Source organism: Mesoplodon densirostris, chromosome 7 (genome assembly GCF_025265405.1).
Source record: "Mesoplodon densirostris isolate mMesDen1 chromosome 7, mMesDen1 primary haplotype, whole genome shotgun sequence".
NCBI lineage: Eukaryota > Metazoa > Chordata > Mammalia > Artiodactyla > Ziphiidae > Mesoplodon > Mesoplodon densirostris.
In genome coordinates this window covers 31,899,420-31,917,164 of record NC_082667.1, presented here as the reverse complement: position 1 = coordinate 31,917,164, position 17,745 = coordinate 31,899,420, and the positions used below count along the sequence as shown (strand labels likewise).

Here is a 17,745-nt window from a genome sequence, read left to right as displayed (position 1 = left end):
TTTTTCAGCCTTCCAACTAGACAAAATGATTGAATAGTTTGATCATTAAGTCTTGGGAAATAAGAACAATTCTGTATGAAGGTTTTGAAGGAAAACAAATTCTGAAGAAGCAAAAGATAAAGAGAACTATTTAAAATGTCTAATGAATTCAGATCCAAGGGAGGTAAGATGGCTCCTTCTGTGTACATCCGTCCAAGGTTAGAAATGGTGCAGAGGCAGCAAAATCACCTTTCTTTAAGGAACTCACTCCAATCTATTCCCTGAAATAGTCTATTTGGAATCCTATTCAATTAGTGATGGCAAATAATAAATCCTTATGTTCCATAACTCGGCAGTTGGTGAAATGAGCTACTTAACAAATATCTACCTTAAATTAAACTTATATTGAAACCAGAACTTAGGGCTTCCCTGGTGGCACAGTGGTTGAGAGTCCGCCTGCAGATGCAGGGGACACCGGTTCATGCCCTGGTACGGGAAGATCCCACACACCGCAGAGCGGCTGGGCCTGTGAGCCATGGCCACTGAGACTGTGTGTCCAGACCCTGTGCTCCGCAGTGGGAGAGGCCACAACAGTGAGAGGCCCGTGTACCGCAAAAAAAAAAAAAAAAAAAAGAAAAAAGAAACCAGAACTTAAATGGCCAATACCCTAGATATTCCTTTTTATGATAGTAGATACATTTTAAAGTTTAACCTTTACAGCATATGCTATGCTTTATTAGTACATATTTTCATTTTCATATTACTGCCCATTAACTACCAGACTATCTAATCTAAAATCAAAGGTAATCCATAATTTACAATTTCCAGTGATGTGTTTTTGGTGCAGTTATAAATGGTTTTATGTCAGCGAGTGGAAGGGACAAACCGGTCACTTTCACCTATGTCTTCTCTAGCTCATGTGCATCTCTACACATGCTTACCTTTACAGTTATTTCAAAGGGCAATAAAAAAAAAATTACGGGACAGATTAGTACACAAATATGTGATGTGGTTATACCCTAATTTTATAATTAAAATTATAAACACCTAAGTGTGATAACTATTACAGTTTTTCATTCAGTGATTCTCAGAACTTCTGTATCCATGAGGATGATCTGGGGAAATTTTTTAAACTCCAGCTTCTTGGACCCTACCTTTAAAGAGACAGTATCACGACTCCTAGGATATAGCCTAAGAATCTGCATTCTAACAATATCCCCCTAGTGATTTTGTTGAGGGCGGGCCAAGTGCCACACTGAGAAACTAGGCCCTAGTCCCACTGTATTTAGTGTTAGGACATGAACTGAGGCAATGCACATTTGTGTTCATCACTGTAGTAGAATAAGAAACTAATGAAATTGCTTGTTTTAAAGAATACTTTTTCATTACTTTCAGACAATTCCTTCACCTAGTTAGGCAAATTGGGTAATCTAGTAATCAAAAGAAAGAACAGATAAAATAGTCATCATTATTAATATTAATAGATTCTACAAGTGTTTATTGAGCACTTACTACATGTCAGATACTGTTAAAAGTGCTTTTCATGAATTAAAGTACATGGTAGGTAATAAGCAAACTACTGCACAGAGAATTTTAAATAATGTGCCCCAAACCAGCTAACAGCTAACAAGTGGCAGAGTAGGGATACAAAACCACACAGGCCTGTTTCAGAATTCTAATTAATCTGAATTTATCTGAACTTCTTTTGAGAGCAATGTAAACATTCTGACAGATAAATATGCAAAGGGCTTCTCTTAATCTCGGCAAAAGATTACAATAACCACATGCTTCAGTTCAGTGCTTCTCAACCTTTTCTAAAACCGAGCCCCTGAAGACAGAGAAGCTGGATCTTCTAACCCAGGGATGGGGAGACCTGACAACATTGGTCCACAACATGCAGTCTAGTCATGAACAAATATCTGTTTACTTAACATAAAAATGGTTGTTTCTTTAGAATCTTCTGTGGGTTTGCATGGTTCCTGTGATACTACTGCTGCTTACCTGATCCCCCCACTCTAGGGGGAAGCAGGGTGTGCAGAGCTAAACCATGGAGGCAATGACCCCCATTCTCCAGGTTCATATACATATTAATACATACATACGTTTATATGGGAAAGAATTCAAACAAGAATAAAGTGAAGTGCTATGCGAAAAAGCTTTTGAAAATAGTGGCTAAGCATGGTAAAAACCAAGAGCTGAAATCTTTTTTGTAATTTAAGTATACTTGATTTACAATGTTGTGTTAGTTTTTGGTGTACAACAAAGTGATTCAGTTTTACATATATATATATATAATATAAATATGTGTGTGTGTGTGTATATATATATAATTTTCTTTTCCATTATAGTTTATTATAGGATACTGAACATATTTCCCTGTGCTATACAGTAGGATCTTGCTGTTCAAGAGCTGAAATTTTGAACATTCCACATCAAACCAAACTTTCCTCAAAAAAAAAAAAACCTGAGAAAAAGACAGCACAGGCGATTAAGTCACCACCCCTGATGAGTGTTCAACATCCACAGATGAGGATCCATAATTAATTTGCTCTGATGATCATTACCACCTGAAACAGAAACTTCTCTGTGGCTGTTTCTTGAGCATCATGGCACAAGACTCTAGAACTTCTGTACACACATAACTCTGATTCCAAAGAGGGTGTAATCACCTGCTACATGCAAGCTTGTAGCTTTCTCCCAGCCTTGGAGACAGGATATTTCAATGGACATTTCAGTAATAGCAACTAGCCATACCCATTTTTATCCCAGATGAGAGGATACATCTCTTCTTTCCCTAGGATTCCAGTTCTTTACCTATTTAGTAGCCAGAGTGGTCTCCTAATGATTCAAGAATGCAGAAAACCAAAAAGTTACTTACAAAGACTGCAAAGCACTCAGTCCTCGAATGGCTTCACTGGGTACTGTTTTCAACTGGTTGTTCTGGAGAGTTCTGGAAGGAAATTTTTGGTTAGTGAATAAGAAGCAATTATGACCATTTTTTCTTAGAAGAATTTAGAACCATTTCTTCCCCAAAAAATCTTTCCAATAGCAAAAAAAGGATGAGGAGTCAAGGTGGAAAGCACCCAAGATAAGAGAGTTGCCAAAGAGCAAGAGGCATTTCTCGTAAAGCCAGAAATGAAACCTAGGCCACTGCCCCAAGCCACCTCCTAACACAGACCTGCTGGGTCGTCCAGGATTGTTTCATTCTCAGGAATTAAGGCACCCTAATTAATATTCATCACCCAAGGTACCATTAGTGTTAACTGGGAGGTATAGCAAGCAAACCCACTAGAATCCCTAATGCCTTTTCAAATTGAAATAAAGCACAGCCCAGAAACATGCACATTAGAGAAAGACAATTTTATCAAGAGGACAGCAGACCCTGAGCTCTTAGGGGGCAGTGGCCATGTCCCCAGTGAATGCAGGGCCAGGGCAGAAATAAAGCTTTAATTATCTAATACTCTCCGACCTGGAGAATGGAGGTACAGGTCAGTAATGAACATGAAGTCTTTACTAGTTTTGCCTAATGTCCTTCCTGGTCATATTAATAAAATGACTGCCTGACAAGAATCATCACCACAGAATGGAATGGAAAAGGGCCCGTCTAACTCACTGAACCAGAGAGGTCTAGTGACTTACAGATGGTCACCCAGCGAGGCAGTGGTAAGGTGGGGCCGGCAGTCAGTTCACCGGCTCCCCAATCTGCCAGTTCCTGACCACTGCCAGGAATTTATTTCTTGATCTCTCGCAGGCTATGTAAATCATAGGCATCTCAATTCCCTTTAGCTCTAAAATGATTTTACATCTGGAGCTCTTGTAAGCCTTTTTCCCTTTAGGGTCAGCTCATGCAAAGTTCTTATAGCTATAAAAGAAGTAGAAACAAAACCTTACCAGTGAAGCTTAAATATGATTTTGATTCAATGCATTAGCCACACAAAAAGCCTAACATTCAACTGTAATGCATCAGAGGTCAGAGGGCCTGTTATTTAGACGTTAACTTTTTGTTATCTAGACCCAAGGTTGCCTAAATCAGCCTCTAGCCTCCCACAGTACCCATTGGCCACTCCTTAAATCTTTTAATCCTGAACTAAAAGAAACTGTGCTTAACCTAGCTCTGAGCATGTTGACTACGCAGAAAGAAAATACACAGCCAGCTGTGAAACTCTAAAATTGCATTACTTACAGAACTTTGAGTTCTTTCAACCCCGACAAGGCCTTTGGGTGGATAAAAGAAAGGTCGTTGCCAGCCAGTCGTCTAGGAGAAAAAAAAGTAGCAAGAGAAAAATAGTAATTCAGACTCTTAAAATTCATAACTCACAATGACCCAATCTGCTATTGAAGCTCTACATTAAACATCTCTCTAGTCTATCCGACATATTAAACATGGACTTAAACCTCTGCTAAAGCAATCCAAAGTTTCTTCCAATGAGATAAATGCCTCTAGAATTTTTTTTTTAACTTCAATACAATAATTTAAACAGGCACATTTTTATTCTGGTGAGGTCAAGCAAGCCAAAACATATTGGACCAAATTAAGTTTGCTATTCATGGTCACTCTCTGCCGCTTGCGGTGTTTTCCAAGTGCCTCATAAATACAGAGCACTGGGCAGCAGGCAGGAGTTTTATACAGATCAGAGCACACCAGGCTGTCAAGGAGGAATGAATGCCTCCAGGAGACAAGGAGAGCCTGTTATCTCTCCATAACAAAGGGCAGCATATTCCGTGCAAAAGAGAGGCAAAAAGTGAAAGTCACTGTAAGCATAACTTTCCAAACACAGGCATGTTTTTTTTAAAAGATAAATGTTTTCTTAAAGAAATTTCAAAGTGACAAATTTAAGTGCGAGTAAGAGTCGAGTAAGAAAAGGATAAGAAGTCTTTGGGTCCTTTTGTAAGAAAGGAGCATGCAATTCATCCTGAGCCCCACTTTTTCTCCCATTTTCCCAAACATTCAGACGTGGGAGGAAAAGTTGGACAGAGAACTTTAGGGATAAGAGGCAGGAAGCAGGACAGCAACTCGTATGAGTGACTTGTAAACAGGTGAACTGGAGACAGGTTTTCAAGTACAGCTCACCCTCGAATAACAGCGGGTTTGAGCGGCATGGGTTCACACCCACGCAGATCTTTTCCAATAGTAAATACAACTGTACCACACAGTCCAAGGTTGGCGGAATCCGTGAATGTGGAAGAACCTTGGATGAGGGGTGGGAGTGGGGGTGATGATAAATTATCAGTGGATTAACCCCCATGTTATCCAAGGGTCAACTGTATTGACTTAAAAATGATAGTTGCATGCCCCGATGATTAAACATAGGACTGTTCCAGCTTCCTGGTTCCATCAGGGGAACTCTCCCAAGCAATGAGATTCTGTATGCGTGATTTTTTTAAAAATGCTTTCTCCCCATCATGTCTTAGGATCACGGTCATCAAGTCATATTAATTCCTCCTCGAATGGGTCTCATTTCCATTGTCCTTTCTCTTCTTTCTGTAAGCACCCTGCCCTCCTGAGCCTTATTCAGCAATTCATTCATTCACTAAAAAGTTTCATTCACTGATTAACAAATATGAGCACCTATTCAGCTCCAGGCAGAGGACATCCTCTCCTTAGACTTCAAGTCTCCCCACTTCAATCTGTTCTTCTTAGACACCCTGATTTTAGGGACATAAGGAGGGCTCCTTTACCCTTCCTAAAACTTGAAGTCACGGAGATCTGAAACTCTATTTTTTAGATGCATTATTTTCTCTCGAAGTTTTTGTCCCAGTTAAAATGCAAATAGCCCTGGAAAGGATAATACTTGATCCTTACTAATTAAGCATTAACACAGAAGTGTGTACTGAAGATGTGTGTGTGTGTGGCAGGGAATGGGAAAGTGAAAGAGGACTCAGAAACCAAGAGTGAGTGTATAGAATTATTTCATCAACTGCAAGGACAACCATGCTGGATTCTCAGGCAACACTACAGGTTTAACCCAGGGTTCATGCCCCTAAACTAAATTCTCCCTAGAAAGCCCTCTCACTGTGCACGACTTTGTTTCTCACAAGGCACCCTAGCACCTAAGCTCTAAACTGCATGCCCTTCAAGGGCATCCCTCAACCCAGGCTCACAACAGCTTACTCTGCACCATCAGCCTCATGGCCTTTGACCTCATGGAGTCCACCATATGTAAAATGAGGGACCGCAGAAGATGGTGTTAAGACTTTTCAACACTTCTATTTAAAACTATTCCTCCTCAGCAAATCCTCTGGGCTCTAGACTAGCCAGCTTGACCACTATGTCTTTAAATGCTTCACCTCACAACCTCATCTTCACTCCTTAAATCCCCGACTCCAGTGTGACTTCCCCAGAAAATGTCAGTTCTTACCAACATGCCTTATGTGTGAATTCTTGGAAGGCATAACTAAACAGGCTACCTTCTACTGGCTGTTTCTAGCACATTAGTTTTATAGGCCAAGTACAAAAGCTTCCAAGAACAGAGTATGCCTCTCACAATTCTGTCACCACCTACCAGTGTGTCAACCCATTAGTCAGAAACTGTATTCTCAGCATTTCCTCCTTGAAAACAGATAGCATCCTAGAGTCTACCTTAGTGCAGGCTTAGTACAAGCCCTCTCGAGGGGCTTTCTACACCCCAGACTCACTAATTACATTCAACTGATAATGCTCATAGCTATAATGCAGTGTTTAAAAGGTCACATTTTACAAGATCAAATTGGACCATAAGGACTAGAAGGAACAATAGCCTCCTTCCCCCCAGGGCAGCAAGTAGTCACGTGACTCTGTGATCTGAAAGACCAGCCTTAAGAAGCTCAAGTCCACCAAAAAATGAACACTGTAAACAGACCAAGGCTGTCACAGGATTCTTGTGCTTTCCTCTCTTACTTTTGAATGTCCCCCTATCTCTGGGCTTTCCTTGAGGAGTTCAGTCTATCCTACTAGGGCTCATGAAAAGAGGATTTTACAAGGTGACAAAGGAAGTGGCAAAGCACAGAACACCTGATTACCTTTACTTGTCAACAGAAAACAGGGTTGAGCCACATTAGCCAAAACATTTACTTCCTTTTCCCAATGATCTGCCTCTTTATAAGCCTGGGAAAACTAAAGGAGCCTAACTTCCAAAAGCATCCTTTCTTTCTACACTACTTACAGTTCAGAGAAATGACCAAATGAGCTGTGCACGTGACTTATCCTGAAATCCAGGCTTGCTCTCTGGAGAAGCCAGCACTGCTAGGATTCGGGCAGGGTGGGAGGCGGGCGGTGCGGTGATAATGCTGAGCGAGGGGGGACTCACACCACTCTGATTACTTCGTTCCTTAGGAGAGTAAACAGATCAGGTGGAGCCTTCAGGAATGTATCTACCCATGTTTACCTAGCTCCTGGGTTAATGAATAATAAACACGGCAGCCCGGCAGCCCGGTAACCCTGTGCAGCTTCAGCAATTGCACCCTCCCAAGCCTCTTTACATTTTGCTGATTTTATGACCCAGTACTTCTTATAGTAGACCCTGGGGGTGCTTCATGTCCAAAAACTCAGATCCAGGAGAAAGCGAAGTGAATAAAGAACAGGGTTAGGGACAAAGTCCCAAAATCTCTGGGAGAAAAAACCTACCATGTCACGTGCCCAGAGCAGTTGCAGGCGCTGAGCTAGGTGGTTTACATTCTTTCCTTTTAATCATCTCCTGACAGAGTCCCTGAGAGGTTAGGTGACTTGGCAGAAGTCACACAGCAGGTAAGCGGGGGGGGGGGGGGGGGGGGGGGGGCAGCATTCCAGTTCTCACCTGACTGGCTCCAGTGCTTATCCGTGTCCTTCGGCAACTCGATGCCTCTGCTGTGTCACCAAGAGGCTGGGAAATAATTCCCAGAAGGTGAAACAAAGGGGGCCTGGGCAAGTTAATAGCCTGGTTTGAGAAGCAACAGCTCTCACCCAGCAGACCAGTGCTCACAGCAGGGACTATGGCATTAGGAGCTCAGAACTGCAATTATGGAGGAATTTCCCCACAGCCAAAGATGACCAGAGGGAAACGGGGAAAGATGGGATCCCTGGGTGGCTAAGGGTGGCAGGTGGCATGCCCTAAACTCACTCTGACTCTAGTTAGGGTACAGAACAGTCTCCACTGTGCTTTTTTAGCAACGCCCAAAGAAAAAGAGATGGCTGATCCCGAGGAAGACCTTGTCCCCCATGGCCCTCTACTAGCAAAGGGCAGCTCCTCCCCCGGCTAGGCCTGCATTTGTCTATGCTACACCCAACAGTTTTCTCAGCGTCTCACTTCATGAGGACCTACTGGCTGGCTCCAGAAAACTCTTTTAACGTGGTAAATAATGATATTTATATCTTTTACTATTCTTCCAATGACTGTGAAGCCCTAAAGAAAAAACTCATTAGGGTGAGAACAGAAAAGTGAATAGTGGTACCATTTTCTGCCTGCGAAAGGTGGGCGGTCCCAGGCAGCACTGCCTACCCTTCTGCGTCCCGTAGCTCTTCAGTCTCCAAAGCCCACAGGGAGCCTCATGCAAAGTCTCCATCCATCCACTCTTTTACTCTTCCTCCTGCCACCTGAGTCTAGACCCTCATTTTCTTCTTCCTGGATTATTGCCATGAACCTCCACAAGACTCCTGCCTCAAACCACTTCATTATAATACTGTGAGATCTAAATCTTAAAAAGCACAACTCTGAGCATTTTCCCAAAGGCTTGTTTTCCCCACTGAATTAGCTAGACCTTCAGGATGATCCTCTCTTCCCATTTCACCTTATTCCCGGATGTTCCTTGTGTCCTACGTTTTAGGACACCCTGCTTTCCCAGCTCGGACTCTTTGCTCACTCATGGCACTGCCTTCGTCTGAAATACCTCCACTCCAGTCTCTGCCAGCCGAAACCTTATTCATCATCATTGCAAGCTGGATGCTACCAACAGTGTGGAACTATTATGACATAGCCTTTCTTGGATTCCACAGATTACCTTAGACGCAGATCTCTTGTTGGGTGCATCTTATTTTGACTCTGGTTACTATGAATTTGTTGCAACTCCTTCAACTGTATTATAGGTGCCTCATGGGCAGTGACTAGGTCATATTCATTTTGGATCCTCTTGTGTGGGACCTTAGATGAAACAGACACTCAGTATTTGCTGTAATGCCTCAACTAAACCCCAGTATAAGACTCTGGATTCAAAAAAGGTAACACTGGGCTTCCCTGGTGGCGCAGTGGTTGAGAGTCCGCCTGCCGATGCAGGGGACATGGGTTCGTGACCCGGTCCGGGAAGATCCCACATACCGCAGAGTGGCTGGGCCCGTGAGCCATGGCCGCTGAGCCTGCACGTCCGGAGCCTGTGCTCCGCAACGGGAGAGGCCACAACAGTGAGAGGCCCACGTACCGCAAAAAAAAAAAAAAAAAGGTAACACTGCTATTTAAGGCACGGGGAAAGCTGACTTCGCTTTTCTGCATGTTTTCTCCTCTTGTTTCATTGCTACTCCCCCACTCCCCTCTGCTCTCCTAACAGGACAGAACTACTTGGGCTTGATTTGAAAGTGCTATGGCAACAATTTTCTCTCTTAACCTGTTCTGGTAGTATATTTTCTTAAGGAAGTGGGATGGACCTTGAACATGAGAACACCAGTCTCCCGGTCAACAGTGTTATCTCAACACACGCTTGGTCGTGCACACAATCACACAGAATTAAAACAAGTCTAGCAGGACTTCAAATGGGGACACAGTCTATCTCAAGGCAACTCCTATTTATTCTGCTTGTTAAAACAGTCCCAGAAGCAGAGATGGAGAGGGTAGAGACAGAGAAAGGGTGGAGGAGAGGGAAACTGATCCATTAGCCTTCCACGCTCCCTTCGGATTTGGAACCGTTCCAGGAAACAGGATACAAGTCGCTCAGCGTATAATGTCTTTATGAGTCTGTTTTGTGTGCATTTTTATTCATAAGGACCATGGATTCACATTAGGGGCTCCTTTTAGGGGAGGCTAGAGTTTTCAATTATATCCTTGATTCTTAGTGCATATGCTACATGCTATTTTCTATCTGCCATGCCTCCCAGAAGAAGGAAAGCAGAAACAGCGCTGGTTAAATGGACACTGGTCCATGGTCACCTGTGCCAGAGGGTTCATACCTTCGTGAGATGCGCTGAATAGACTGCAATTGCTTCACTTGGGAAGCAATTTAAAGCAACAAGGGAGGCGAGTGTGAAATAGAGAGTATGCCAATTGGCGTTATGTCTCTGAAAAGTGCCTGGATTTAGGTTTCTTCTGGTCTATGACAGAAATGTCCCCGTAGCCATTTGGCTGGAATTCCAGCCAAGAATCAGTGGGGTAAGGACTATACTATCCACACTGACTAGACACAGGGGCTGGCTGGGGGGAGGGCGGAGGAGGGGTCAGAAGCTTCCAGCAGCTGTTGTGAGGAACGGGCAGAGGAAGGCAAAGCAACTGCAGCAGGAAGGCCCAGGCCCCAGCACGCGCTGCACGCCAACAACAGAGAGGTGTGCTTGTGGCAATTTCTCTGTCCCCTGGTGGAGAGAACCTGGACCCTAGGTGACAGAGCCACAGCCTCCCAGCCGCTCACATGCCCACCGCCACTTTGCAGAGGTGGTTACCAGATGGCCTGGCCTTGTGGCAAGTCCTGCCAGAAGAACGGCTGTGAGCACCCCCCTTGCCTTCTGGGCCCCGTTTATCTACCGCTTGGCCACGGCTTCTCACCTCCCTCACCATTTCTTTCCACACCTACGTGTCCCCACCCCCAAGAGATCCTCATTCAGTGCCACGCATACGACCTCTCACAGATGGGACCCACACACATCCAGGCTGCCCCTCCTGCGATGCCGTTAAATTCTCTCGAGGGGGTGCACCAGCACGGTGCCACGCTCTGTGCCAAGTTCCACAGATGCAACCACGAGCCCTGACTCTGCCTTCAGAGGTGGCGCGTCCAGTTCAAAACTGAACTGGGCCAGGAAGGCCACGCACGGGGAAGCGTCCAACAGGAGGTGAGCGACACTCTCCTAGTAAATAAAATTTGACATCAGCAGGACCCAAAATGTTTGCAACAGTTTTTTTTTTTTTTTTTATTAGAACCCTGGCAGTCTTTTTTTTTTTTTTTTTTTTGGAGTATAATTGCTTAACAGTGGTGTGTTAGTTTCTGCTTTATAACAAAATGAATCAGTTATACATTTACATATGTTCCCATATCCCCTCCCTCTTGCGTCTCCCTCCCACCCTCCCTATCCCACCCCTCCAGGCAGTCACAAAGCACAGAGCTGATCTCCCTGTGCTATGCGGCTGCTTCCCACTAGCTATCTACCTTACGTTTGGTAGTGTACATATGTCCATGCCTCTCTTTCACTTTGTCACAGCTTACCCTTCCCCCTCCCCATATCCTCAAGTCCATTCTCTAGTAGGTCTGTGTCTTTATTCCCGTCTTACCCCTATGTTCTTCATGACATTTTTTCCTTAAATTCCATATATATGTGTCAGCATACAGTATTTGTCTTTCTCTTTCTGACTTACTTCACTCTGTATGACAGACTCTAGGTCCATCCACCTCATTACAAACAGCTCAATTTCATTTGCGGTACGCGGGCCTCTCACTGTTGCGGCCTCTCCCGTTGCGGAGCACAGGCTCCGGACGCACAGGCTCAGCGGGCATCAGCCGCTCCGCAGCATGCAGGATCCTCCTGGACCGGGGCACGAACCCATGTCCCCTGCATCGGCAGGCAGACTCTTAACCACTGTACCACCAGGGAAGCCCTTTGCAACAGTTTTAAAAGTAAAATTTACAAAAACTTATAATGTGTACCTCTAATAAGTCCTTAATCATCTATTTATTTATATCTTAAGGCCCTACGATGGGCTCAGAACTCTGCCGGATCCTGTGAAAAATTAAGAACTCAAGAAGTGTACTGTTCCCATTTAGGGATATTTGGTATCAGTACATCTTAACAAAAACTAACATTTGTGTAACAGCTTTCATTGTCATTACCCGACCATGTTGCAGTGGGCCTGCTCCTATTATTATTTTTTTAAACAGATGAGGAAAGTGAGCCTCTGTTTCCTCTGTGCCTTGTCTAAGATCCTACAGCATAGCTAAAGAATGTTAAATCTTAGAAATAAAATAAGGTAATCAAAACAAAATAATGGAATCTCTAGAAACAAAACCATGTTGTTTTGTGACTAACTTTCAAAGGACCAAAGGATGTGGCTGTTTTCTTGGTAACACCGAGGGCCAACAACTGACTAGCATCCTTGACAGGTCTCCTTGGACATTCTTCCCACCAAGGTTAAATAAACTTCATCCGCCACAGTAGAGCAGAGTCCTGAATCAACTAACAATGTTTTACTCTATTTCTTCACATACCAGAGAAGAGTTTTATACTTTCCTATAGCTTTCATGGAAGAAAATGTAAAAATTAAATATATTTTTTGAACATGCATGTATTAAGAACCCTTGTTATTCCCAAGGTTTTTTAATGTAGTCTTCCTTCGCAGAGAAGGGGAAAATTATTTCATATATATATCATGTTACATAGTTCTGTCTAAATGCACAAAAACGAAAGCAGTGATGCTTAACAAAAAATAAGCTTGTCTCGGCTTCCCTGGTGGCGCAGTGGCTGAGAGTCCACCTGCGGGTGCAGGGGGCGTGGGTTTGTGCCTCGGCCCAGGGGGATCCCATGTGCCGCGGAGTGGCTGGGCCCTTGGGCCATGGCCGCTGAGCCTGCGCGTCCGGAGCCTGTGTTCCGCAACGGGAGAGGCCACAATGGTGAGAGGCCCACATACCGAAAAAAAAAGAAAAAAGAAAAAAAAAAAAAGCTTGTCCTTGCTAAAACTCAGTCTACAGGCCATCTAGAACTAGTCCACATACTAAAAGAGCTTTATTCAATTCAAAGAAACTTAAGTTCCACCAGCACCCGACTGCCCTTTTGTGTCTCTCACTTCCTCTTATAGTAAGTAACCCATAGAAGACTTTAATTTATAGGTAAATCAATAAAAAACCTGGCAATAGTTACATTTCCTGAGCAAAGTTTATCCTGACAACCTAGTCATTTATCTTCTGGCACTAAACACATGTAATATCTAGCCATATGAGGAAATATGTTACAGCTTAAAAAAAAAAATTACAGCTAACATCAACCAACAAATATTGACCTTCTACTACAAGCCAAACACCATAGGTATGGCAAAGTTAAGTACTGAGTTTTCCCAAGACGTTTCTCATTTCTTTTCTTTTAAATAAGGATAATTCATTAAACATAAGACGTCAATGGAATTTAGTTTTTATGTAGGCTGATAATAAATTCAAAATAAGAAGAGATCCTTTGTCTTAACCCTTCCCTCAATTTCAAATTCAAAAATGTGGTCACTGTCACCAAAGGTCATGCAGGAGGTGTGTGACAATAAGTGCTGCTCTTAGAGGAAAGTCCTTGGAGTTGAATAGACAGGTGCACACTGACACGCTTAGAGAACAAAATAACAAGGCACTCAATCCAGCACTAAATGGTGAGGGGCAGAGAAAGTGCAAGAGGAATTTGGATAAGGACCAGGGAAGGCTTCTTATGGCAGAAAGGGCTCAAAATAGACTGAATAAAATGGGTAAGATGTGAATTGGATAGAGAGGAACTATGGTACATACTGTTAGTTGCTACCACATACCCACTCAAGCCTTCCTGGCACAGCCTGAGTTTATTCAAATATGACTTAGCTCCATGAGTAAATTCTGATTGGTCTTAACCAATCATGCTGAGAAAAGAAATTACATACATATACTAAGAGAAAAGTCGGGAAGTATAAACAACAAAATATTAACCGTGGGTATTGCTCAGTGTAAGATAATAGGTGATTATTTTTCCTCCCTTCTCCTTATCTTTCTATGCATCCAGACTTTAAAAATGGAGTAGCCATTAATTTTAGGATCATTTCCTTACAAAGGCAAGTGCATCAATGAAACAAATATTTCTAGCAGCTCTAACACAATCTTTGATGTACACATAAAGTCCAGCAGGGGAAAATGATGAACAAATTCTGAGTTAAAATTCTACTAAAGCATAAAAAAATTGTGTTAAATAAGCATGGCTTGACTAAGAGTGGACAATACATGAAAGAAATGACTCAGCCTATTTCCTTACTGGAAAATTCAATCATGCCAGTAGAATATTAAAGACATTTTCACTTACTTGTAGTCAGTACTACTTTTAGTCAAAGAACAAATAATTAGCTTTGATTAAAATAGGTAAATGAGCCAGCACACTGTGGTTACATTAGCCTCTCTACACTTTCTGAATTCCAGGTGAAACACTCTAACAACGAACTGTTGATTCTCCTGCTTGATTTCCCCTAGTTGTTTATGAAACACTAACTTATCAAACCCCAATTTTGAGTATATAGCATGTTTCACTGCCTCTACTTCTAAGCTGCTAAGCACTATAGGACAAAGTTACAGAGCCTGCTGGTTCCACTGTAAATTTATATTATCTAGGCTTTAACCTTCCTATTCTTCAGTGATCCTTTGTTCATTTCAGGTTGACCCAAGTAAACAAACATTTCCTACAGTTGACTACTCACTAGGTTCCAGTGAGCCGTGATAACTATGGTTTCTTTCTCTCAGGTGTGTCCTCCTTCCCCCTTCTGCTTCCTTTGGGGGACTTCTTCTCTACTCCAGGCGGTCCTAGTGAGGATGAGCCCAGGACCCAGGATGGACCAAGCCAACCCAAACAGAAGAGGGTGACTGGTTCAAGGACAGGCACATGAAGCCAGCCTGGCCAATGAAAGTTCTCCTAGGACTTTTCTGCTGAAAGCAGCAAGAAAGACTTTAGATATTCATCTTGGATCTCAAGATGCAAAGATGTATGTGGGGGCTGCTGAAGGTTATTTCTCCCACTATAGAACAAAGAATAAAGCCAAAACACAAAAGTAGAGACAAATGAAGCTGAGAAATGGAAAGCATGAGAAAACTCTCACAACTGTGAAACTTCAAGATCCAGGACCATCTGAAGCCAACTCCACCTCTAGACTTCCTAGATCTACATGAAACAATAAATCCTCTATTATGCCTCAGCTGGGTTTTTGTCTCTTACACCCTGTGGACTCCTGTCAGATACAGGACATATTCCAAACTTTATCTTCTCTCCCCAAACCAGAAACTACCTACTAGCAGTCCCCAAATGCCTGCTTCATGATGAACTTCTTTATCCCAAAGTTACTCTCACAACCCTCAGTAGAAGTGACTCTTAAAAAAAAAAAAACACACAACTTAGGGCTTCCCTGGTGGTGCAGTGGTTGAGAGTCCGCCTGCCGATGCAGGGGACACGGGTTCGTGCCCCGGTCCCAGAAGATCCCACATGCCACGGAGCAGCTGGGCCCGTGAGCCATGGCCGCTGAGCCTGCGCGTCCAGAGCCTGTGCTCCGCAACGGGAGAGGCCACAACAGTGAGAGTCCCGCGTACCGCAAAAACAAAAAAAACAAAACACAACTTAAATTCAAGGCCTCTTCTCATAATCTGGCTGTGGGCACCTTTCTCTAGCATGTCAATGTTGATCCTTCATTTCTTGTGAAAAACCTCCCCTCCTGCAGCTCCCCGGGCACAGCTCTGCCCTAGTTCTGCTCCTCTGGCACTTGGTCTTCTTCCCACACCCTGATTCAAGTGTTTCCCAACAAGTTGTCTTTGGCCTCCTTCCTCTTCCTTCTACCCTCTCTCCCTTGGCAAGCTCTTTCAACCTAATGTTTCCAGTAATCCCCTCAAAATAAAAGACTCTAAAATCTATACCCATGAAACTCCATTCTATAATCCACACCCATAAATCTCTAGTCTCAACTCCACACCTATATTTCCAGACACCCCTACCCACCTCTCACCTAAATTCAAGATGTATGTTCAAAAACCGCATATGCTGTCTTCTCTTCTGAGACAGTTTCTCTTTCTGCATGGTCTTTCATTTTGTCAAAGCACCACCAGACTCCTGGTAATCTAAAAATGAAGTGTTATCGACGACACCCGCTGTCATCCCAGCTGAGATGTCCTCTTGCTTCTATTCCCACAGCATCTTTGGCTGAGTTCCCTCCTCCCTCTCGCTGCCTCTCATCTACCCTAGTTCAGAGTCTCACAAGTCTCACCTGGACTATTGCCATAATCATCTTCATCTGTCTCCTACACTCTCTCAATCCCAAGCATCCTAACCTCTGCTATGAGACTATACTGATGGAAGGTCACATCTGATCAAGTCATTTCCTAGCTCAAAAAACTTCCATAGCCACTCAAAACTTGACACTCCTCCATGAGTCTGCCAAGAAAGGTCCTCAGCCTGGCCCTGAACTCCTTTCAAGGTTTCTTTCCCATAATTTCCTTTCAGGAATTCAGTCCTAAACTCAAACCAAATACCACAGCATTCCTCTCCCTATCCCAGTCTGTCACCATATCTTTGCTCATCCTCCTTTTTCCACATCTCATGAATAACTCCTACTATCCCTCGAGGCTCTCCAGAAATGCCAGCTCTTTGATGAAGCCTTCCTTAATCTTTTTGCTTGAAGTTATTTCCCTTCTCCTTTGAACTCCCGAAACTCTACAACACCATTCACTCATCTCTCTCGAAGGCAAGAATCCCACTTTAATTCAACACTGCACATAGCGCTTTACCTAACACAAGTTTGGTGAATCAATGGATTGTCTAATAAGTCTTTCCTCATCCTTTCCACATTTACCAGGCCCATTGCTAACATGCTGTGTGACACAAGTTTGGTGAATCAATGGATTGTCTAATAAGTCTTTCCTCATCCTTTCCACATTTACCAGGCCCATTGCTAACATGCTGTGTGACCTTGGGAAAGTTGCTCAACCTCTCTGAGGAAAAACTCAGCTTCCTCATCAGTAAAATGGGAATAAATATAGCTTACAGAGTTTTATGAGTTGAAACAAAACAATGCTTGTTCTAGGAGGGCCTATCCAGTACACAGTAGGGCCAATTAGTACAAGGTCCCTCCATTTCTCTTTTCATCCTTATAATCTAATCTGAGAGCTCTCCACATGACACACAGGGAATGGTATGAATCAGAGCATTGATACTCCTCTGTGAGATGATTATGTACTTCCCAACAGCAAGTGTAGGGATCATCGCTACCAAGTCATCCTATCAGAGCACTAAAAAGTGGGACAAGAGAATGCTTCAAAGAATGTAATATTTTTAACTGTCAAATATCACTGGAGTGGGCTTCCCTGGTGGCGCAGTGGTTGAGAGTCCGCCTGCCGATGCAGGGGACACGGGTTCGTGCCCCAGTCCGGGAAGATCCCACATGCCGCAGAGCGGCTAGGGCCAATGGGCCATGGCCGCTGAGCCTGCGCGTCCAGAGCCTGGGCTCCGCAACGGGAGAGGCCACAACAGTGAGAGGCCCGTGTAACGCAAAACAAAACAAAACAAAACAAAACAATATATATATCACTGGAGCGACTGAGGAACTCTTCTGCCTTTTTGGGGAAATTATTGCAGTTGATAAAACTTATCTGAGAAGTCTTCATCAAGGGAGTAAAGTTAAGCAAGTCAAACGTTAGTTTGGAAGCAAAGAAAATTCCTTGTAAGTATCAGAAGAGAACAATCGTCAGCTATTTTCTAGAACTCTAAACAACCCAGTAAGACTATTTGAGACTACTTATGCATCTCAGAGATATGCAAGGCGACAGGATATAGTGGACATGGAACTGAACTAGGTAGGTCTAATTCTGGCTCAGATACATACTCACTGCAGCACTTGGAACAAGTCACTCATCTACTGCTGAGCCTTGATATTCTCATCT

The 17,745-nt window shown here is 43.4% G+C and overlaps 1 protein-coding gene across 1 annotated transcript in view; it reads right to left on the bottom strand.

The window, feature by feature from the left end:
* The window catches only part of LGR4 (leucine rich repeat containing G protein-coupled receptor 4), a 97,770-nt gene that overhangs the window by 23,412 nt on the left and 56,613 nt on the right, over positions 1–17,745 (bottom strand). Inside the window, exons 3-4 of the mRNA XM_060104563.1 lie at positions 4,163–4,234; positions 2,858–2,929 (exon numbers count right to left, since the gene is read on the bottom strand). Of these exons, the coding sequence (XP_059960546.1) occupies positions 2,858–2,929; positions 4,163–4,234 (144 nt within the window). The remainder of the gene's footprint in view (positions 1–2,857; positions 2,930–4,162; positions 4,235–17,745) is intronic.